Source organism: Streptopelia decaocto, assembly GCF_964273445.1.
Source record: "Streptopelia decaocto genome assembly, chromosome: 3".
In the NCBI taxonomy this organism is placed as follows: domain Eukaryota; kingdom Metazoa; phylum Chordata; class Aves; order Columbiformes; family Columbidae; genus Streptopelia; species Streptopelia decaocto.
In genome coordinates, this window is record NC_138656.1 from 58,677,893 (window position 1) to 58,702,231 (window position 24,339).

Genomic DNA, 24,339 nt, shown 5'->3' on the forward strand with positions numbered 1-24,339 from the left:
AGCCCCTTTACTCCTTCAAAATGTGATAATACAAAATTGGTAAAAGTCTTCAACATCTTAAGCTGAAACATAGTGAGGGTAAGGCATTCCAGTCAGTGCAAAGAATATCATGGTATTCTCTCAGTTGTAAAAGGAGATTCACAGCTGGCAGGTGACACCAGCTGGGCTGCTGCAAAGTCAGCTGATACTGGTGGATTTTTTGTCACTGCAGCCTCACCAGGAATCTCTGCCCCTGGAGTGTGAGATGCAGGTTGCAACAGGGACACTGCCTGGGAAAAAGTTTGAATATTTTCTGGTACCCAGAGCTTAACCACCATTAGTGCTTAATTATAAAGCCACAAGAATATGTAAGAACTTTGGAATAGTTTTTCCTGGAAGGTCAATAACCTTATTAGCTCCTTATTAGTACCTGTATTCATAAAAGATGTGAATAAAAATATGATTATAAATAACCTCCTTCTCACACACAGGCACTCCTCTGGAGGCAAAACTGTTGTATGTGGCAGGTCATGAAAACATGCTACTTTTATAAATCTTATTGCTTTTGGTCTTGACACAAAAACAAATATTATTCAGGTAATGCAGTGTTTTTTAGGTGAGGAGTGAGTGTCAGATGACTACTCTGCAGCAGTAATCATCTCTTCTGCAACATTGCATAGAGGACAGGAGTTTGTTTTTTTTTTTTTTTTTGTTATAGCTTGAAATCATTGCTATAAAACTGCAAGTGGACAGGGTGGTAAATGACTAGGAGTGCTTGACTTCACTGAGTTTTTAAGAAACCTAGCCTTCTACATGAGATCTCAAAAATTTCGGCAACACACAAGACCACTGTAATCACAGTAAATGTGTACATTGCAATAAGAAAAATTGTCTTTTCAAAGTGCTCTGGCACCATGCACCGGGTAATGTTAAACTTCTTCTCAAGAGCTCCCACATTACACATGTAAATTGCGTTCACTTTGAAACCAAAGAGCTGAATCTGAAGCCAAAAAGCCACAACTTCAAGGATAATCCTTAAGAAAACAGTGAAGATATAAAAACCAGTGTAGAATGACTTTTGGAGGATTTCTTCCTGTGTGATGCTCTTACATGCAGCACAAAGGTGAAAAAAGGCTCCAGGTATCAGTACAATCGCCAGCTGCAATGCCCAGAATACCTAAAATGTAACGGAAATGTAGTTGTCAGATGATTTACAGCAGTATCAGGACAGTTAAACCACGCACATATTGAAACATTTTGCCAGTCTGTTTTTGATATATCTAAGATGTATAAGTGTAAAAGTCACAGTTATGTTTTAATTTTAAAAGTTCAGTTGGTTTCTGAAATGTGAATATCGTTTTTATGAAGGATAGAAAGCACAACACCATATTTAGTCACAATTTAAAGGTTATTAAAAGGAAAATACTCAAGAAAAGGGTGATAACTATCTCAATCAGTTATTACTTCTTATTATTCTTATGTGGAATAATTAGGTTTATTTTTTTGCAGTTTATTTTCTTAACACAGGATTTATACAATTAAAAAAAAACAAACAAAAAAAAACCAAACCAAAAGATAATTACCTGAGGGGTTATAGGCCTGAACTGGTTGTAACAGAAAAGATTAACCTCTCTCTTGTCTGGGTCACAGCTGAAATGCAAGGCCTCATTTCCATAAACAGCAAAGCCCAGAACACCAAGGAAAAACATACGAACTGAGCCAAAGAAAAGGGTGTGGAATTGGCCGATTACCGTTGGTGGCCTGAGCTGGAGATCACAGGGTTATTCAACATGAAAACAAAAATGGACAGCATTATTCTTGAGGGCCTATTCGCTAATTTTCGTTATCCGAAATATTTATTTTATTCTACTTGTTTTAAAAGGAGAGGGTTTGCCTGTGAAGGCTGCAGTAGCTTTCTAACAAAATAATGGATTAGAACACTTAATTGTTGCTACTAATTTTATATAAACATTCAGTTTTCTCTGTTAATTTGTTTCACTGCCTTTATCTGTATTCTGCTGTTGCAGAATGCGCCAGGCAGAGCTGGACGCTTCGACCAAAAGTCCATTCATTTTGCTATTGTATCGATTCTACATGACGTCAGGTGATGGCAAAAGAAGGACCGCCTGTGCCATCATCAAACCTAAAGGTACTTGTTCTTGCAAATTAAATTCCAGCTTCCCCAAGGGGTCATTTGTAGCGCCCAGACAGGCCCGTTTCCCGCCCAGGCAGCCCTGCTGCTGAGCGGTCCGTGCAGGAGGCAGCCGGCATCGCTGCTCAGTGCTCGGGGGATGGGGTACGCGGCCGCCGCGCGGTTTTGGGGCCGAATCCCTCGCTCCCGGCTCTGGCTTCGCGTTACTCACACATCCCTCCGAGAAGCTCCGCATGTAGTTGGGGGACATGGCTGGGGAAAGCGGCCTGCGCGGGCGGCGGCGGCCGGAGGCAACCCCAACCCCGGCCCCGGCTCCAGCCCCGGCTCGCTCCGCCCTTTGCCCCCCGGGCGGGCCCCGGCTCTCGGGGAGGTGGCGGGCGCAGCGAAAGAGGAGCCCGCCGGCGCCGGGCGGTAATCCCCGGCCAGCACTGTCAGCAGCACCGGCCGCCACCGCCACACTGCTGCCGGGTGCTCCCCTGTTCTTGCCCCGCCGCCTTGCGCCGGCCTTTCACCCCCGCCTCGGGGTACTCACAGCTCCGACCATCGCCCCAGCCCGGCCGCAGCAGCGGGACTCCCCCGCGCTGCCTCTCTCCCGCGCCGGTCGCGGTCGCGGTCCTGGTCCCGGGGGCTCCGCAGTAGGGCAGCTCCGACGCGTTCGTCTCGGGGCTGCCACCGGCGGGACGAACCGGGGCTCCGCGAACCGGGGCGCAGAGGCAGCCTCCTGGGCTGCTGACAGGTTCAGTTTACACCATCTAGAGCTTAATAGCTTGTATTTAACTAAGTCAAATAGAAAGTAAGGATGCAACTGAACTGGGAAGCTGTATGTACAAGATTCTGAATTCAAATCACAATTGAACTAAAACAAATAATATTAACCACTCCAATATTATTACAAATGATTTAATGGCAAGAATTGTGTTTAGTAATTTGACAGCCTGCTCCATATGCACAGTTGAAAGAACTCCAGAAGAGCTGTGCGTGTGCCAGACACTCCTGGTCATGAACATCTGCCCAGTGAAACACGGGGATGTACCTCAGCATGCTAGTTTGAACCTAGTGGGAGTTTTATGAGAAGGTAGAGGGAAGAAGGGTGGAGGTGGGAAACCAGAGGAGGGGAAGGGGTAGCTCGTCATTCAGTTGGTGGTGCGCTGTAGCTTATTCGGTGTTCTGAAAAGGATGCACAGGAAAGTGAAATCCAGCCACCAAATACAGAAGGGGGCATTTATTATTTTATCTCTAAACTCATGAGAAAGCCTCCTTCGTAATTGTTTGCAGTGTGACTTCAAGATGATGTAACAAAAAGTATTGTTCCCTCAGTGATGTATGCTCATAGGCACGGAAGCAGGAGGAGGAGGGAAGAGATGGGAATCATGGTTCATTTTTTGTATGGGTTCGACTGCTGTGACTCTAAAAGACACCACAATGACTATATTAATGGCATGATTAGAATAGCTATTTCAAAACATCGGAACACCCTTTGTAAGGGGAACCTGCCCTGCATCTGCTGAAGTAGGTAGATGATGTCGAAGGTGAAAAGTGCTTCAATAACTATGTGTTATTTACTACAGCTCCTTTTTCAGGCAGTTATTTAAATGTCTGCGTATCTCCTGGAGGGCTGTAAAAGGTGCTGTGTTTGTAGTACTGAGACTGAGTTTCTAAACTTTTTAAAATGCAATCTGCTGCTTCACTGTGTAAAGAGAATGCTGAGGTTTGTATACACTGAATGAACTAAAAGCGATAATCTCCCAGTGGTATGTGACCTGCAATAAAATACTGTGGTTCTCAGGATGTGTGACTAGCCTTCACAAAAATGCAATAATTGTTTACATTAAATTGTTTTTCTTCTGCTCATAATACATATGGAGTTTAATTGTACTCAAAAAGCAATTTTTAATGTTTCCACAGTACTATAAAATTACTACATTAGCTCAGCATGCTGGACAGATGTTTGATATCAATAATATTTTAATCACTTAATTTAAAAAACATGTGAATTGATATTGAAAACCTACTGTTGAATATACTTCAAAGAATACTTGTATTGGTATTTCTTACCATCTCTTTAAGCAGAAATGTTTTAAAAGCAATAATGGGAAAGCTGAAAAGCTCCTACTTCTGCAGTCCTTTTCAATGCAGTCTGCTAAGGCAACTCAAGCAGTTCCTTGGGACTTTCTTGACAGAAAATCATTATTCATTTTGAATCTGCAGGAACAGCTGTCTATTGCTTGTCTGTCATGTACACATGAGATGGAAGATACTGATATCACACTTTTTTCTAAGTGAATCCTAAGTCTGGCTTTCAGCTCAAGGTTGCAACTCAGCAATGTGCTCTTTAACCTTTTAATGAATTGAAATCCTACTGAATAATCACAGTTGAACAGTTGGAAACTGAATGCGTGCATCAAGCTGCACTTGTGCTTAGAGTGATGAACTGTGTGTTTAACATTAAGTATCCAGTTAATTGCTTTATTAGTGTGGTTAAATGTAATGACACCTGTTAACCCTGTGGCATGAAAAAAAGGCACCATAGAAATCACACAAAATGACATGGCCCAAAAAAGTGAACTGGCATCAGTAAGATAAGATTTTGTATACCAAAAGAGAGCTTGCATGCCTAAATCTTGGAGAACAATCTCTTTTCAGCTTTGCTTAGTGCTGGAAGCACCTGAATTTCCCTTTTGGTTTGCAGAGTTCCCCACATTGAAGCTTAGACCCAGTGGAGGCCTCTACTAGCTGCAGACTGGTGCCTCGACTGCAGTTCAGACCTGAGATGGAGGTTGCCTCACCTTCAGCTAGGGCAGGAGTCTTAGGAGGCAGGTGGCTTCCTCAGATCCTCCTGACTGCCTGCTGCTGTGTGTTTAGCACAAAGAGTAGCAGGCAGCGTGCAAAGTCAGGGAGTTGAGGATGGACTAAGGAGAGTTTGGGTTAATTGCACAGGGGTATGGGCTCAGCCATGGTGCTCAGTCTGGGGAGATGTGTGTCGTACCTAAGGCTTCTTCCTCACTGTTTTTTTAATTGAATTAATGCAAAACCTGTTTAGTCTAACAAGCATTTTTTGAAAAATTAAGAAATAGGCATGATGAATCACTCTCTAGCTTTCTTTTCCACCATCACCACGGCCAGTCATGCAGACCTAATGAAGAGGAATTTCCATATTGGTGTTTTTTGCAGCTTTGCCAGGCCTGGGAGGTCACAAACTGTTCGTCCTTGCAGCCCAGTGCTCCGAGGACATAGTACTGCTGATGGACACAGCTCAGCTCTGACCACATAGCATAGCTACTTCTATTATCTGGAATCCTGAAGTTGTAGTTGAACTCGGCATTTCTATTTTGAATATATCAAGTTTGCTAGCTTATGCCAGTTGTGAGACTCTCTACATGAGTCCACAACAATTATTTTTGGAGTAATTCTTCTCATATAGATTTCTCCCAGGGAATGCACTGGCATTGCATATGAGACTATTAATTTTCAGTGCTATTTTCACAGTATCACAGTATCACAGTATGTTTGGGATTGAAGAGGCCTCAAAAGATCATCTAGTCCAATCCCCCTGCTGGAGCAGGAATGCCTAGGTGAGGTCGCACAGGAACGTGTCCAGGCGGGTTTTGAATGTCTCCAGGGAAGGAGACTCCACAACCTCCCTGGGCAGCCTGTTCCAGTGCTCTGTCACCCTTACTGGTAAAAGAGTCACAGAGGTTTGTGGTCTAGCCTTAGAGAGGTAGCCCTAGAAGCCAATCATTTGTCCTCCTTCAAGGCTCCACAGCACAGTGTTTCATATCCAGGTAGAGAGCCCTTGTTTCCCTTCCCTCCTTTCTCTATCTCTGGATACTCTTGCTGTCTGCTTCTTGGGTCCACTTCCAGCTACCCTCATAGTAGCAGTAGCAAACCCTGTTACCTATTTTGAAACCTGGGGATAAGGGAAGTGATCTGATTCTGTATCCTCTTGTCCTTTAAATAGAGCCTCTGACCCAATAAGTTGAAAGGTAATGGAAGTCTATGCCAAAACAAACCTCAACCAAATTAAGAAAGCCTATATTTGAGTAAGAAGAAGACATGACTTACTGGAGGTTATTGTACATCTAGCTGTCTGAGAGAAGTGACTCTGCTACAGTACATGTCCACTTTTTCCAGCTGTATCTGCTGGTCTAATGCATGATACGACAAAAATTTCTCTAAGGTTTGGTTCTTAATGCTCGGTGTTTAAAATGAATACTAATAGTTCCTTGTTTGTTGTCCTGTTTCTTTTTAACACATGACTGATGATCAGGCCTTCAAACATGATCACTTCCAGGGTTGCATTTGGACACGGGTCTCATTTAGTTTGAAGCATGCGTGATTAAAGGCTACTTACTGCAGACAGATATGCTTGGCTCTTCATGGGACTACACAGTTTTTTGTGATATGCAAATTTGGAATTAGCCCCAGAATTATCAAGCACCTTAAGCTGCACAAACATGTGAAAGGAGCCTTTTCCCCTGTTAGAAGCAGTTCTCAGTAGAGGGTGTTTTGAGATGTGTGCAGTTCCTCATTCCTACATGGACCGATTTTGCATCCGTACATTTGGGATTTACTGATGAAGCCGGTTTCCCCCCACGTTTCCAAGTTGTTGCAGTCCCTGCCGTGTGATGTTGAAATCCCAGATACGCTGGATCTGCGCTGTCTGATTTCAGCCTGTGCTCAGTTTCTTTCCCACTAAGGAGACTTACCTGTGGTGCTCTTTCCTTTGCTCTTGTGCTAAGTACTGTGTCACAGCTGTACAATGAGAATTTCTCTAGACTGCAAACTGAACTAACATCCAAAGAGACAAATGGATTCTTTTGTTTGAAAACAGAATGATGGACAGTTTGTCTGTGGGTATCCGAATTCCATCTGGTTTATGTCAGGGTCTGTGGATCTTTTTCCTCTCCTTTTTGCCTCTGCAGGAAATGATATTCATGCTGTTTGAGTATATTCCCTTGCTCTTACACAGACATCTGTTGAATGACATTAGAAGCATAATCTAACTTTCTGTTTCCTTTGAGCTGGAGACACTCACAGTCTCCAAACCTTATTTCCTTGATGTTTGGAGTTCTGAAAAAATAGACTAGAGAAATCAAGTACTGGTAAAAATCAGGAAAATAAATTCCCACTGAGTATGTTCCTAATTTCTTAACCTTAGGAATTCCATCCCATGGACAGGTAAAACTTACTAGGATGGAAGAAATTCTCCCAGAGGGCAGCAGTAAGAGTGGTGTGTTGTGCAACAAAAAGCAAGGGGTCTCACCTCTCTCCATGCAAACTGCAAGAAGTTTATGCCAATAGAAGTTTTTGAAGTGTTCTGTTGATACTAATTCAAAAAGAGTCGGCTTCCTGTTGTCCCAGATAAATCAATATGAAATATGTGTTTACTTTAAACTATTCTCCCAATGGGAATCATATTGATTGTTCACATATAAGCCCATTTTCAAATAAATTAGTGAAGGGGCCATACTCTGGGGTTACAGCGTTAAAGGCACATATTGGATCCAACTAATGGGAATGAAAAAGACTGATTCAGACTGCTTGCGGAGACCTGAATGTTGATGGTCTTAGAAAATTTTGTATATGCTCAGCAAAGTAGAGAGTATCAGCAGCTGTGATAAATATCCAAGACAACAATAAGAGTGCTTTGAAGGGAATGTAGTGGAATTTGATACTATTTTAAGGAAACTTGACCAGTAAAATAATCACTTCCAGAGGATCTCTGTGACCATTCCTATCAGCTGACTAGTGGTAAAGATGAAGTCTCTAGCCTGCTCACTTCTGAGGACTAGCACTGGCTGGGTTTTCTATTATAATAAAGTAATCAGTTTTATATGAAACAGTAATTTGCACAACTGTAACATGTTCATATATTCAGGGAAGCAAGAAGAGTCACAAAGATCAATCAATAGATACAGAGAGGTGTAACTTTTAAGAAGCAATATTACTTTTTGTTTGATAATCTTAGAAAAAGGTTATTTAGGATAAATTGCTAATGTCTGTTAAATTAAATTCCTTCACTGGACAGCATGGCATGAACAGGCTATGTATTAATATATGTATTAATGCTTTTCTTCTGGTATTTCAGTGGTCAAACTCTTTCTCTCACTTCAGCAAGTCCTCCATGCATTTGTTTGCTTTCTCCATACACCTGTCATAAACCCATAGGGCTTCAAAAGAACTATTTTAGTAATATGAACAAGCAAATTCACTGCAAGCTCATACCTTCTCCCTTTTGAGAAGAGGAAGGGAAAGAATCCATCTGCAGAGTATGTCACTGGCAAATGCTGTTATTCATCTGCCTTAGCTCTTTATCTTGAAAACTTCAGTCCAGTAGGTCTGCCCCTCTTCCAGCATATTTGCACTGCTACCTATGTTCATGGATTCTGCTGGAAACAGTTGGAGCTGTTTGGAAAGACTACATGTGCAGACACTAGGAAGTAAAATGTATTATCTCACTGGAAAGCAAGAAACATTAGGAATAAATGCTGCACTTTGAAGAGGTGAACAACGTTCACCACTCTGTTGTACCATTTGAATAGTAAGTCATGGATAAAACATCTCACCTGTCCCCATTTCTATAGTTGACAGTAACATGAAATACAGCTTCGCAAATCAAACCCTGAAACTTTAGAGGCAGCTGATGTCTTCAAGCAGGGTCTATTCAGAACCCATAGCTGGATAACAGAAATAAAATCCCCTCATCTCCAAGTCCCTCGCTCCCTGTCACCCTGCATTTCAAAGCGCCGTGGTTTCACCCGGGTAAGATACTGGACGACGGGCTTCCCGCAGGCGATCCCGCCTTCCGCCCGACGTGGCGGACAGCTCCCCGGTTTGCCGGGCAGTGCCTCTTGGGGCTGCGCTCCGCGTTTCCTCTCCGCGCAAGATCCTCCTCGGCGTCTCGGGGTTTGGGGCGAGAGCACGAGCGCTTGCAGGAGGAGCGGCGGGGCGGCTCCTCCCAGCACCAGGTATAAATCGGGACTGCGGAGCAAGCCGCGGGCTTGTTCTGCGCCTCACCCCCGGGTCCGGCTCCGCCCGCAGCCGCGGGGCGAGCAGCACCAGCGCCGCTGGACAGCGCCGGCGGCTCCACGGCAGCGCGGACCCGGCCCGCGGTTCCCCCGGGTGTCCACTCTGGCCCCCGCGGGCGCGGAGAGACGGCCGGACCGCGGCTCCGCGGCGGCGGCGGCGCCCCGAGCACGCTACCGGGGGCGAGGGCAGGCTGCGGTCCTGATGGCAGTTGCTGCCCAGGAGGCGCAGGATCTTGCCCTCCCTCCCCCCGGGAGCGGGCTTGTCCGAAGAGCTGAAAGGGAGCGGCGCGGGATTTTTTACCCCCCCCACCCTCTGCCACTGCACGGGCGGACAGCGCTTCCTCTGCATTTCTGAGAGGAGAAAACTCGGCAGAGAAAAAGGGGAAGAAAGAAAGGCAGAAGGAAGAAAGTTGGTTGACTTGCAGGGAGGTGAAGCTTTCCAGTGGTTCCCATTGCACTTTGCACGGGACAACCCCGATCTGCCTGAAGCTGGAGGATGGAGGGAGAGCTGGCTCCCGAGCTCACAGCAATGCCCCTCGGAGAGAATGGGAGCGCCCGGCTGGTGCCAGACACAGCCCTGCTGTCCCCAGCACGGGGCACGGCCATGTTCATCATCCGCTGTGTGATTCCTTCACTTTACCTGCTCATCATCGCTGTGGGCTTGCTGGGTAACATCACCCTCATGAAGATCTTCATCTCTAACAGTGCCATGAGGAGTGTGCCAAACATCTTCATCTCCAGCCTGGCTGCCGGTGATCTGCTGTTGCTAGTGACCTGTGTGCCTGTGGATGCCTCACGGTATTTCTCCGAGGAGTGGCTCTTTGGGGAGGTGGGCTGCAAGCTCATCCCTGCTATCCAGCTCACTTCTGTTGGTGTCTCTGTCTTCACTCTCACTGCCCTCAGTGCTGACAGGTAGGAAAGCTGGGCTGCCCCGCCTCAGCTCTCTGCAGCTTGGGCTAAAGCTAGCCAGAGCTGGCATGAAAGGTGGAGCATCCCTCTGGTAAGGCGTCCCTGGTTTGCAGTTCCCTCATTCCAATTTATAAGGTGCTTCTCCTTGCCTCACTGACTGATGGCAAGTCTGGTTGGTACTAACTTAAGTTAAAGGGTTTCTGAAGATGGGTGCACCTGGGCCTCCAACTTCCAGGATACCAGATGCAAGAACTGTCTCCTGCACCTCTGAGATGGTTCTGTAACAGCTCATATATTGAAATCCTATTCATTAGAGGAAGATTTTAAACCCTAAATACAGTCTGTGACAAAACACAGTGATATGTCAACAGGCAGTGAGCAATTTAAACCAAGTCAAGCACAGAGGTATTTTTAATAGATTTGTTTCTTTCTGCTGAGAAACTGTGTGTGTGTGTGTGTGTGTGTGTGCGTGTGTGTTTGCGCCCCAGTAGAAGAGCAGGTTACTAGAGGTGACTGCCAGAACTTGTTCAGCCTCTGGAAATTTGAAGGCACCAAACTCTTCTGCTGTAATTATCAATCTTAAACTTTTTGTTCTAACATTTTGGCTTCTTCTGAACTTATAGAAAAGAAAAAGAAAAGAAGAAAATTACTCAAAACAAACTAGAAAGTAAGACTGCCATCTCTAGCACTTGTCAAATTAGGAAGAAACAAAGACCTGGACCCCAAACTTTTCCTTCCAGATAGCATAAATAGATACTTAAGGGATTTATAGCAACTGAATGGCTATTGGACTATGCTCCAGGCTCTGAAAGACAAAATCTGGCAGTGTAATTGGCAACCTTAAATTAAATGAAATTATCTTTCCTCCATTATCTAAAGATTTTTTTATTTTTCTTTTTCCCAGCGAGAAATGAAAATGTTCAATTGCTTCAATTTTTTCTCCATAGGAAATACCCCATTTTCTTTTGTTTGGATTTGAAGTCGAACAAGTGCATTACATTGGTGCATGATGTAAAAGCTTGAGTTTAGTAATGTGTCTTCACCCTTACAATAATGTTTCTTTAAAACTTTAAATCCAATCCCTTTTTTATAGACTATTACTGTTTTTTGCCTTTTTTTTTTTTTTTTTTTTTTTTTTTTTAACCAGTTCAGTAAATCATTTGACTCCACCTGAGAGCAGTCTTCAGTGGCTATCAATTTCAGTGGTGTTTGAATCAAGACCTAAACTAGTTGTGTGTAAACACTTTATAACATATGCAAATGGATTCTATTTTTGAAGAAAGGCTTAAAAAACATACTTTAAAGCAAACTCCTGTAACCCCCTGGTTAGAAGTGAACACCTCTAACACCCTGATTACCTCAGTTAAAGAGTATGTAAAAAACTGTCCTTGGAGGGCCAAGCAAACCTTGCAGTTTTATTTCTGCTCTATTTCCTGTGTTTAAAAGTATAATTACAGTATCTTATTTGAAAAGGGAAGAAGTTATTTGCAGAGGAGGTAATATCTGTAGTGAAACAGAATGTGAGGGAATGCCGATGATTTAATGTTTAAGGATTCATTTACTTTTTATATAGCTTTGGACCATCCATTGTTTGCTTTTTCCATATAATTTTATGTGCTTCTTTTAACATCCGGAAAGATTAAAGAAGTAATAATGCTGAATCCATTTATATTGAATGCATTAGCTACAGATGGTGTGCTGTGACCATATAAACTCATAACAAACACATTCCTCTAGGATTTTTGAGTCCACAATATAGATGAATATCAGAGAAGGTTATTTTAAAGATTTGACAAGTCTCTTTCTTTATCCTTTATAGTTATATTTTCAGTTACCAAGAACAAAAAGCACTTCTTTTTTTTTTTTTTTTTTCTATCAGAAGAGCAGTTACTGGCTTCAGAGACCCGTGTCTTATCTGCTAGTGGCCAAGTCATCTTTGAGTGAACTTGGCTGGACTCTCAGTGGAGTGTGGGTTGGACTCAGGTCTACGTTTTTGTATGACACTTGTGTTGAAATAAAGGGGTGGCACTGGTGTGGAGACATTTTTGTCACACTAATTCATAGCCAGATCCTAGTATGTGTCATCTTTACTAGATCAGCTAGAGGTAATTATGTCAGAAGATCAGGAGTGGTGGCAGCATCCTGCATCTGAGAGGTGCTGAGGAGGTGAGGCTTGGCTTGGGACAGTGTTAACTCCAGATAGGCAAATCTCACATAGGATGTTAGCAGTCTGGAAGCAGTGACGTTGCTAAAAAGGCTCCATTATAATCTAATGTGTATTTTATCTTTTATACAATGTCTTCTCAGTGACTCCTTCTTTCACAGATAGTGCTGATAGAATGTTTTAGTATACGACCATTAAAGCTTTTCTTGCTTTTTATTCCCTATTACTACAGAGTGTATAGAACTCCAGACACTGATGGCACTAAGGAATGAATCTACAAATATTTAGAATCCTTTACAGTGTGCCTATGTGAATTAGGATAAGGGAGGTTGTCTTGGTTTCCACGGTATAATGAGCACTTATTGTTTATGTGGAAATTCTGCATGGCAAATTACATATATATGGTGCATTTAACAATAACTGCTACAGAAGCAATGAACTCTGAATGATTGTTACTTACAAATTGAAGCTACAGGGAAGAAAATGTAGTATTCATTGCGTATATTTATTTTCTAAATTTGCTTTATTTTGTATGACTTATTGTCACAGAAGTTCAACTCAACATCACTAGTGCTTTCAGTGTGACAAACATGCACCTTCTTTCAGAAGCTTCCTTATCTAGTACTGAGGTGTTTTGTTGTTGTTGTCATTTTTTGTGTGTGTGTGTGTGTGGGGGGGGTGTTGTTTTTTGTTTGGTTGTTGTTTGTGTTTGTTGTGGTTTTTTTTCCCAAACATGATATGCAACTTGTAACAGTGCTTCTCAGACTTTCCTAGAAAATACTTGGAGATTGAAATTGGCAAAATGCAGCAGATCTGCCCAAGGTTGCCCATCAACATCCCAGGAACAGCAGCTGATCCCACCAAACAACCCTTCACACCCTTGAGCTCCTGTGGGTCTTGCTGCTGTGGGTGAGCAGTGGTGCCCTGCTGCAGCCCCACACATTTTGGGGCAGATAGGGGTGGGAGGTCAGCGGCACTGGTGGGGATGGTGTCAGCAGAGATGATGCAGTGGTGGCACTGTTTGTGCAGCATGTTGTCATCGGGAGAGGGTGGGATCTCTGTGTCTTCTGGGGTACAAAAGGCAGCACAGGAACAATGCTGCTGAGCCAGATGTCTCCTCCCATTGCTGCATGGGAGATATGCAGTGACAGAACCCTTGTCCCTCAAGGCCACTACTCCTCTTGCTGCGGGACAAAAATATACAAAATTTACAGGAAACTAAGAGGGCCACAGAGCAGAACAGCCCCAATAGCACTCAGCACACCCTGAAAGTGCCCACAGAGCTGATGCATCACAGCCAGTGGGGCACTTCCTAGAGGTGTAGTGGCACAAGGAATTAAAAATGGGTCCCCTGTTGAGCTTACTTCTCCAGAGGCTGGAGTTTTAGTCAGGGCTAATGGATGTTGATTAGAAAGTTCCAGGACTTGCTGTGGTCTTGGATAAGGAGGGTAAAAATAAAGAGGTGAGAGAAGAAGTGTAGCCAGAGGGACTACAGCATGGCACACATAAAGAAAAGGTGTGCCACCATGTCGTTACTGCAGAAAGGACAGCAACTAGGGATGAACCTGACTTGAACTATGCCTGGCTTGAACCATCTGTGAACTTCTTCACTGCTCCAGGGAGCAGTTTTTCAATTTACATTCATGGTGGGCCATGCATTTTAATCAGAATGCAACCTGGGTCCATGGGGCTCCTCACCTTCTCCTCAGAGTGAGAGATGTTGCTGCTTTGTGCCTGAGTAGGAATCTAGGGTAAGGAAGTGGAGTACAAGAATGGAAACATGTTTTCAAGATGCTTTTCAGAGCTAGGAGTCTGGATGACACATAAACCTTGGTGCAGAGAGGTGGCTGGAAAAGTTCAGGGGCCAGTGGATTAAGAAGGAGTGCTACAGTGTGCACCTCTGGCCATCACTGCGTTATTGTGTATGCTGATGAAAAGCAATTGTACCCACGAAGTGCCAAGAGACCTGGGGTGAATAGACTTTGAGGGAATAAATAGCAGCCCCACAAAACAGCTCTAGATTTGTCCCACATAGTCTTTCCTTTTCTCTTTGACTGTTATTTATGCCTCATTTTTATGTGATCTGTAAAAATAGCATTAAATTTAATTCTGCTACTTTTTCTAGATTGAATTTTCTTTTTAATGAAGAGTTTAAATGTGTTAGCTCAAATACAGTCCTGCTGCACTCTAATGAAGACAGTGAAGCTGAACAGTGGAGCAACTCACCCTACTGCAATTGAAATAAAATCTTCTTTGTGTTCTTCCCAAAAAGTGTGACAGAAAGACACCTTTGATCAGGCAAATACTTGATTAACCAGGTAACTGAGTTATTTTTCATTAGTGCTGTGACTCCTTTCCTGTATATTAATAACAAAGGAGTTTGAAATGTAAATTCATTCTTAAATAACTAAATACAGTGCCTGACACAGATGCTCAAAATGTATTCTATAGATTTGCATAGCTAAACTATTTGACCCTTGTCTGTTTTATTTCTTTATTTATTTGCTTTAAGTTTGGAAGATTTCAGTCTGTATTTTTTAAAGTGTAAAAAGACTCAGAAACATTTTGTGCAATTTTAAATCTATGATGTGCTGACTTCTGACTAAAACTGATAAGAAAACCCATTCTGGCTCAGTTTGCATGTCTACTATCTCTTACTTCTTGGGGGACTCAGGAAATGTTTTGAAGACATTCAGAAGTGTGAAAAGATGCCCTAGTAACTACTTTAGGATTTTGCATTAATAAAATCACCCTTAATAAAGATTTCTTTTTACTCTTCAGAATTTATTTAAAGCTTCTTTTTTTGTTAAGTGCTGATCCAGGCTGAAATATAGTGATTGGAGACCTCTAAAATCCTGATTTCTTCTTACAGGGGCCATTACCAACAGAAGTATAAACTACCTATTTTATTTGGATGTGGTAGTCTTTATTGGGAGATTAGAGAGTTTAATGGAATGGTTATAGGTGTCCTGCCAATCCTGTCTGGCCTCCAGGCTGAAGAATAGGCTCTTGTGCTGTTTAGTTTGCTAATATACATGTAGCAGATGTTTTTGTTAGATTTGGCTCCTCAATGACTTGGAATTATCAAACTTAAATATAAATCTAATGGGGATACTGACGTATATGCACTTTTCTGAATAAAAGCCAGTGAAACCATTCACTATTACTCCTCTCAGGAAGAGACCTGAAGGAATTACTGATGGTACTTTTAACTAGTGCAGTTATAAGTATATGGGCTTAGACAAGTAGATCTAAAAAGCCAGAGTGCAGGCAGTGAGCTAGCATTGCAAGGGTTATATGGGCTTGTAAGACATACAACTAGCTCATGTGAGGGGAATGGCAAGAGAAAGAACTAGCAAGAGAATAAAAAATTAGAAGAAAAGAGAAATCTCTCCTCTGAAACACTGGGTGGACAGGAAAGGTAATATATTTCATGCTAAAACATAAAACAAAACACACACACACACACACAAAAAAAGCAAAAACAAAATAAAAAAGAAACAAACAACCCTACCCAGCCAACTGAAAAATAAAAACCAAACCAAACCAAAAAACTAACAACAACAACAACAAATCCCAAACCACAACAACCAAAAAAACCTACAGAAACAAACCAAAAACATTCTGGAAAACTTATGTTTTAGTTCTCTTCCAGGTGGAGAAATCATCTTCCAAAATACTTAATCAGACTTTTTTGTTGAAGCATTATTGATAGTTTTTGGCTCAACAGAGCATATTTCTATGGAGTAGAAAATTTTTTCCATTTAGGAAAATCTTAGCATTTTCCCCTTGAGAAACAGACCACATGCCATTGACATTCATTTTAGTTGTGCTTACATATGGTCTGCTAGTCTTCATTTCAAATACTGTTTATTAATATTCAGCTATCAGACCTCTGAGATGCTCATTCCTGGTAAATGCAATTCTTGCATAGAACAAAAACATTAGGACTAACTATAAAAACAAAAAATCTACTTTAAATTGCAATAATTTATAAGAATAGAATAGAATAAATTTGAATCTCGGGCTGTGTGGGTGTTGTGAAAGAAGTTCCCACAACAGTGGACATCAAATGATTCCACATTGTTCTCTGCTAGATAAATTGTTCTCCTCTTCATGATGCAGCTGGAGCTGAGTCAAAAGAGCTGCCCATACAAGGAAAAGGGGTTTGACCCCACCCAAAATCTCATTCTACTTTAATGGAGTGAACAACACCTGGACATGGTCATAGTATTTTGGATAAATATTGACCATACAGCCATGTTTCCTATTCTTATATATTTATATCATTTTGTATTGTTAGGCTAAACTCTGTCTTTTTATATTTGAAATCTTCATGTAATGACACAATAAAATGCAAACATATAAATGTTTTTAAACAAATAAATGTTTTTTGTCTAGTTTGCAGGAAACACAGTCCTATGACACAGCAACATCACTAAAAACAGAAGCTTTATGGTAAAGCCAATACTAACTCCTCCAGATCCAGGATTAAAATGCAATTTAAAGTGGTATGGATTGGCCCTGCCTGAATTAGGTCTCTGCTTGGTTTATGACACAGAATCACAGAATCACAGAATGTTAGGGATTGGAAGGGACCTTGAAAGATCATCTAGTCCAATCCCCCTGCTAAGGCAGGAACACCTAGATGAAGTTACACAAGAATGTGTCCAGGTGGGTTTTGAATGTCTCCAGAGTAGGAGACTCCACAACCTCCCTGGGCAGCCTGTTCCACTGTTCTGTCATCCTCACTGTGAAGAAGTTTCCTCTCATATTTAAGTGGAACATCTTTATTATTATATTTATTTATTTATTTATATTGTGATGGCATGTAGGAAACTAGGTGATAAATTAGGGTCCTATTTGTGGTGGGTGGTATATGAACAGGAACAAGAAGAAAGTCTTTGACCCGAAGGGCTTTTAAGTAGAGACAACAGATGACACAGAAACAAAAGAACAAGGAGATATTGAGGTGATTCTGCTTAGAATGGTAGGCTGTAATCATAGTCCAGTGGCTGCCTACGTGTTATCTAGTTGTTTTGTTTTTTTCTTTTTAATTTGTTTTTGAAGGTCATCACAAGAAAGTACTCTAGAAAAAGAGGTAATGCTGCAATGGAGGGATAGCTAAGGACTGATCATGGAGCAGCTTCTTTTGAAGTCAAATGTGTGGGAGGGGAGAAACTTTATGGATGCAGAAAAGACAGGAATAGAGCTTTCCATTCTAATGGGGAGCTGAGAAATACTTTTACGAACGCCTTTGAAAACAAAGGTGTGGAGAAGTAGATAAGCTATACTGGAGTTTAGAAGTCAGGAATATGTTATAACTCGGGAGGAAGAGGATATTCTTTTTTCATCATTTTTTTGAGTTGTGTAGAAGGAGGAGATTGCTTTATAATGAAAATATGCTATACAAACAAAACCAATATCTGCAGAATGGGCAAGTTTGTGATTGTGTCTGTTGGCAGAAGCCACACCTCCAAAGAAAGGAAACGTATTATAAAAGTATTTCCTGATCTGGGGTGCCTTTGTTAGCAGTGATAATGATAGAGGATGTAGAAGACATAATTTACATGAAGACTTTTAATTAAAACCAAATGCATATTTATAATTACTTCCTGAACTTCATGGCAACCTATAATTTTCTTTTTTATTTTCGTCAGTGAAGTAAAGGATGGATTTTGCTTACTAATTTGACTAAATAATTTGCACCCTTACTCTGATGTACCAGTATTGTTTTATTGACAGAAAATATGCACTTTGTAATTTGAATGGTTGGTGGTACGTTTTAGCCTTACACTGGTTTTATACAAAGGAAGAGGCTGGGTGTTCATTTTGGGAACACTTCTGATTTCACTCAGCTTACATTTGGTTTTATCTGTAACCTGTCTCTTTCTACTCTATATCTTTTCAAAGATATAAACAAGATGACAGATTTTGTAAAGCACTTAGTGCCTTTTCCTTCCCATTGACAGTGCAGGGCTGAGTCCTAGGAAGAAGAATGCTATCTTGTAGTCAGCTGAAGTAGCAAGTAGAATTTTGATAGAACTAAATAAGACTTTTTTTTTTGGGCTGAACCCAGCTGTTTTTTTGAAAAAGGACACTCTGCTCCAATGCCTTCCAACTTGGAATCAGTCACAGCTCAGGGGAAAGCATGCCGTTTGCTGAAACAGCAATATATGCCAAGGCACAAATATATGCCACATCTTCTGCTAATATAAAGGCTACTGAAAATGTCTCTCATTTAGATACTAACCAGATCAAATGCTGCTAAAACAATTAATTGTGACGTGGTCGTTGTCTTGGGTCATAAGGCTGTGGTCAAAACAGTTTGAAACAATGCAATGGGAAAAGAGAGGGTGAAAAAATATCTGTAGTACAAAAGACGATTTTTATCCAAAGTCATTCCCCCTCTCCCCACAGAGTACCCAAGCCAGCTCTTTCCCCCACAATGTAGTTTTAAAGAAATGAGTATATGTAAGGACTTGACGTAACTTCAGTTGAATGAAAAGAAATGAAATGAAATGAAATGAAGTAGATGGTCTGTGTTTATGTAATGCAATCAAGGCAGACAGCAATGGGAAGCAAATTATAGAATAATAAGGACACAGTTTGTGCTGGGGAACATTCATGCTTTGTGCAGAAGCTTCTGTCTTTCCTATGACAGTTTAAAGGATTTCTTTACACCTTGGTGTCCAGGGACTTTCTCATTGTGTGTTAGAAGAAATGGTAAACATAAATTAACAGAGACGGTTTACTGAGTTTTGTTTTTTACTCTGTGATACAGGTGAAGACACAGTAAAAAACATCTCTCTGAATTCAGAGAGGATATGAACATAAATAGCCATTATTTTTAATTATTTAATGATAAGACAATTTATCACCATCCTGAGAGAGTCCAAGACACATTTTGACTCAAATATTCTCTGAAGAAAAAGTTTGCTAGGGTACAAAGACAGTGCTGTGCTCCAGACATTTTCATGGCATAGCCCACTTTACTGTTGGTTGCCAGCAAACTCCCAAGCTGCTGCATGAGGGTGTAGCTTTTATCTGCAGTTCCTCAAAGATCTGTTCAAGGTCTTGAGGGGTTATAAAGTACCTGTCAGGATCTGTAAATCGGCCATAAAGGGTATTTGAGATCTCAACTCCATTTCTCAGCATTCCCTTCAGCAACTGCATTATATTTAGCCATAACCTAACCCTTGGCATGTATTTAGACACCTGTTCATACCCATAAATATTTATATTTCTATATGCATGTATATGTATCTACATGCATGGATAAAGAGTTTTATCACCAAGTAGAGATGCCTAAGTTACAGTTCTTCTCACTCTAAGCTCATTGTATCACTAACAGAGAAAAATAAGCACCTCAGAGAGGGTTTCAACACACCTAAAATCTGAACCACTCTGTCAAAGTACACATCCACTAGCTAGAAATGTCTGAAGATGAATAAAGTTACATACACGGACTATGAATCTCTCCTGATTCCCTTCTTCCTGTTAAATTTCCTTCGGATATTAAAGAAAAATAATTTTTCCATTTCTCAAACCTTCTTCAATTTCAGAAAAAAAACCACCCATCCCAAATCAAATCGAAACTAGAAAAAAAAAAAATTGAAGAAAAAAAAAAGAACATCAGAAAAAAACAACCTTCCAAATTACCACAGCTTAGACAAGTGGAAATGTTTTGTTTAATGTTCAGTTTTTAATAAAAACATTAAAAGATAAACTACCTACATAATGAAAAAAAAGCTTTCAAAATATATTAAAAATTAACTCAAAACATTAAGATTTCCTTGAAATATTTTTCTCAAGTTAGGTTTGGCTTTCAAAACTGACCTTTTCTTATAGAAAATTTCACTTTCTGGAACAATTTTTTATTTTTTTTAATGAAAGAAGTCCTGATCAGACTCTACTTCTATCTATTTATTTTCCTTTGCTCTAGTATGGTATCTCCATTCTCTGCAATTCTTCCTCTTTTCATTGTAATGGTTATGAAATTATCAATTCCGTAAAAGTTTATATGTACTCATATATTACGAGACAGTTTCCCAAAACACAGTATAGAGCAGGAGCTCCCAACTATTGTTGTGGAAATGTTTACTTTATTTATAGTAAGAGTTTAATACTTCTGAACAGGCTGTTGGGAGTCATTCCTGCCTGCCTTTATGAAGATATGTGTATTCCAGGTGTTATAGTTGGGACTGCATATCTGTGTGCAGAAAGGTGCTGGGCTGGAAAGCCAAGACCCACCACTGCAGTGCTTGTTGCTGGTCTGACAAGAGGTGGTTAATGCTGATAATTGCCATGTGCTCCTAGAGGGCTGGTGGAGCCCGAGAGTGGGAAAGCCATAGTGGTGGGCACGAGGGGATCCTGAGCTGTGGGAGCTGAGAAAGGAAACAAACTCTAGTGTGCATGTGCTGGTGTGAAAGTGAGGTGGAAGTATGGAGGTAGGATGTGCATTTGTGGATTTGCTGGGAGGACATGGGGAAATAAAGAGCGGAATTATGGCTGCTTCTGCCCTTTCACGAGGATGGCACATAATGGGCACCTACAGACACTGTTTGTATCCAGGACTCCTTTTGCCACTTCTGGTGGATATATATCTGCAGGTGAAGCTGAAGATTTAGAGAATGCAAAATTAACAGAGATTACAAACCCATTGACATGTCAAATAAGAAAAAAATATGACGTTATTTTAATCAAAACTATGAAGTAGCCTCATGAATCACATGTTGAATTTGAAAAGATACCTTTTAATTTGCATCTGATTTTTTTTAATCAATTTTAGGTACAAAGCAATTGTAAATCCCATGGATATCCAGACCTCCAGTGCAGTGCTATGGACCTACGTTAAAGCCATTGCCATCTGGGTAGTCTCCATGCTCCTAGCAGTTCCTGAAGTGGTGTTCTCTGAACTGGCCCACATCAATGACACAAATAATGCTACTTTCACAGCATGCATACCATACCCCATGACAGATGATATGCACCCGAAGATCCATTCTGTGCTGATTTTCCTTGTGTATTTCCTTATTCCTCTTGCCATTATTAGTATCTACTACTATCATATTGCAAAGAGTTTAATAAAAAGTGCTCACAACATCCCTGGAGAATACAGTGAGCATTCCAAAAAGCAGGTAAGAAATTTGCTTTTTACATCCCAATGAAAGATTTGTGTGCTGTATACACTCATAAATGAAAGTGCAGGAACTATAACATCCAAATTGTTGGATTTTGCAGAGGATTATTTCTGTTTCTACATGCATGAACTAAGCCAAGGATTATCTGTAAAATCTTCTTGTTTTCACAATTACTCAGTATTAAGCCCAGTAGGTAAATGATGAGAAGCAAGAAAAAATATAAATTCAATGTCATCACTTCATACTCCCAACAAGAAATAGAATTGGCATATGAGTTTGTAAGAGTTGTTAATGTAACCGTTACTTGTATTCTTACTGAGGAACAATGTTTTTGTAGCTAATGCTGCTGGCTTCACCTATCTCCATAGGCAGCCATTTTGGGAAGAAATCTTACATGGACTTTTTTTTTTTTTTTTTCCTCTCCATGTTTTATTTGTGCTTGGAAATTAAAAAGCTGACATAGGTAGGGAAAATTTTCTTAGGGGGATCTAAGGTTCTTCTCAGACCACAGAGTGCTGTAAATATGAACACAGAGCATGAACTGGTTATTTTTTGACTTTCTCAGTAGTTCTTTCTTGGATACAATCCTGAATTTACACTTTTCTAATATCCTTTCTGTTATAGATGCTATAAAACTTCAGGTATAGGCTGGACAAAGTCAGCTTCCCAGCAAGGCACAGGAAGCAATAAGATTGCAAAAGGCTGCTCCTTAGCAGGACCATTTCTATACACAAACAATAGCTTTTGCAGTGAAAGTGCATCACCACTTTACAAAAGTGTTGTTATTGACAGAGAAAAATACCAATGCCCATTAAAATAGTTTGGAAGGGTTTTCTCTGCTAATATTTTAGAAAATACCTTTACACTCACTGAAATATCTTTGTGTGTATAACATGTATGTAGTCTTTTAAAAAGAAAGACCACATTCCCTCATGTCCTTTTGCTCAGCATTTCATCTCTATTCTAGCCTGTTTCTTGTCAAAAATGCGTACATATTAGCCCTTCATGTATTATTTTATTTTGCTGTGAAATATAGAGAGCCTTTTGGCTGAACCTTCAGGATGGAAAAAGCATTTAATTTATATCACATTTCTAAACCCACATGTTATTTTCAAAGTAAGAATATATTTTTTCATTCTACCTAACTAGAATGTTAATCTATGAGGCTCAGAAGAATAGAAAATTCCAGTGTACTTACATATGTCCCAGCAAGAGAATGTAAATTCAGACTATTGTTATCAATTCATGTTTCTTTAGGCCATAGCACAGAAGTGTAATATTCACCCTATAACTCTGTACCTTTTAGTCTGCCTTTGCAATCTCTCTGAGTACAAATCCTACCAAATTGGAATGGTAGAGTTTTCCCATCTTTTGTGAATTCCCCACTGGTTTTGGTTTAGGTGAAGCCAGGAAAACTACTTTAGATTTATTTCACAGATTTTGAGACTCTGTTAGAATAAATTCCCTTGAATTTTTCAGGTTAAAACTCATAGAAAATTGAGCAAAGCCAGAAAACTTTCCTGCCTCTGCAAAACTTTGGTACCTGATGTGTGTAATTAATCTTTTGGGAGGAATATGTAGGAATTTTCTGCCTCTCTTTGGTACCTTCTACCCGGGCAGCTGCCCTCCCTCTCTCAGTTTGGAACCACTGTGTAGGCTCCTTTCCTGTCAACTTTTCAACGGCTCTCAGTGTCTACATTGTAATCCAATTATGCTTCAGCACTGCACATAAGGTACATTACTTTCATGTCATTATTGAAGATTAACTGAACCTTTCACCTGACCCTGGAATTAAGAAGCTTCAGACTGTGCAATGCAGTTTTGGTGGTTTCCCTAGGACAGAGGTACAAGCTGAGGCTTTTCAGGCAAAACAATGGAATGTAAATATCATTGTATAGCTAACACCCTAGCATATCTCTCCATTTCACTCACAATGTCTCTACATTTCAAAGCCAATGGTTTCTAAATAGCTTTCTAATGAAAGCTACCTTCAAGCCAAGCACTGAGATCTCATTAGAAAAGGTTATGTTTCATGTTACAGTTTGGTTCCTACTTTGAAGCTAAAAGCCAGTGGTTACTTGGGTCATGAATCGCTCTTGCTGTGTATATCATATAGAAAGAGCAACCTTCTGTGACTGCAAACAGCCAGGGTCTGTCACTGAAAGTAAACTGAAAGTGGAAAGTAAATGAGATAGAAAAAGTAATTCAGCCGCTGAAGGAAGTCTTTTTACTGCCCTTATTTATGGTAGTTGTTAAAGTGAATATAAAGTATAAATGTTTTAATTAAGCCTGTTACATGGAATAATTCTATTTGCTATTGTTCATTTGGGTTCTCTTTTTCTTTTTAGATGGAAACTCGGAAACGTCTGGCAAAAATAGTTCTAGTTTTTGTTGCCTTCTTTGCTGTCTGCTGGTTTCCTAACCACGTGCTGTACATGTACCGATCTTTTAATTACAATGAGATTGACCCATCAACAGGACATATGGTTGCTACCTTAGTGGCCCGAGTGCTAAGTTTCTGCAACTCCTGTGTCAACCCATTTGCACTGTATTTTCTCAGTGAGAGTTTTAGAAGGTATTTCAACAACCAGCTTCGTTGCAGGAGGAAAGCTCAGCAAGAGAGATCTGCCAGCTACTTGCGCAACTCTTCTGCCATTCAAATGACTTCCCTGAAAAGCAATACCAGGAACACCGTGACTAGCACAACACAACTGAATGGGCACAACTTGAAACAAGAAATGTCATTATAATTTAATAGGTGTGATTTTTGACTGTGGAACAAATTTGAACTTTTTCTTTGCAGTTTGTACCTCACTTTTGGCTCTCTTATGCTTAGACCATCTGAGTCCTCAGCACAGAGGATCTGTTAAAGACTAGCCAATCCGAGGTTATTTTACACCTAATCTTTTAGATAGAAGTGAAGAGTATGGTTTATTGAGAAAATAAAACTGTTCATATTGTACT

At 40.7% G+C, this 24,339-nt stretch overlaps 2 protein-coding genes across 2 annotated transcripts; one reads left to right on the forward strand and one right to left on the reverse strand.

Moving 5' to 3' along the window:
- Positions 1 to 442: 442 nt before the first annotated feature.
- GJE1 (gap junction protein epsilon 1) lies at positions 443 to 2,381 on the reverse strand (the record flags this gene model as incomplete). Its single annotated transcript, XM_082048490.1, has 3 exons — positions 443 to 1,156; positions 1,563 to 1,745; positions 2,343 to 2,381. 3 exons carry the CDS (start codon positions 2,379 to 2,381, stop codon positions 761 to 763), a joined length of 618 nt encoding a protein of 205 aa, XP_081904616.1. The 3' UTR covers positions 443 to 760.
- A 7,274-nt stretch (positions 2,382 to 9,655) lies between these two features.
- NMBR (neuromedin B receptor) lies at positions 9,656 to 24,125 on the forward strand (the record flags this gene model as incomplete). Its single annotated transcript, XM_082048712.1, has 3 exons — positions 9,656 to 10,071; positions 21,024 to 21,372; positions 23,724 to 24,125. The coding sequence occupies 3 exons, from the start codon at positions 9,656 to 9,658 to the stop codon at positions 24,123 to 24,125; spliced, it is 1,167 nt and encodes a 388-aa protein (XP_081904838.1).
- Between the last annotated feature and the right edge of the window lie 214 nt (positions 24,126 to 24,339).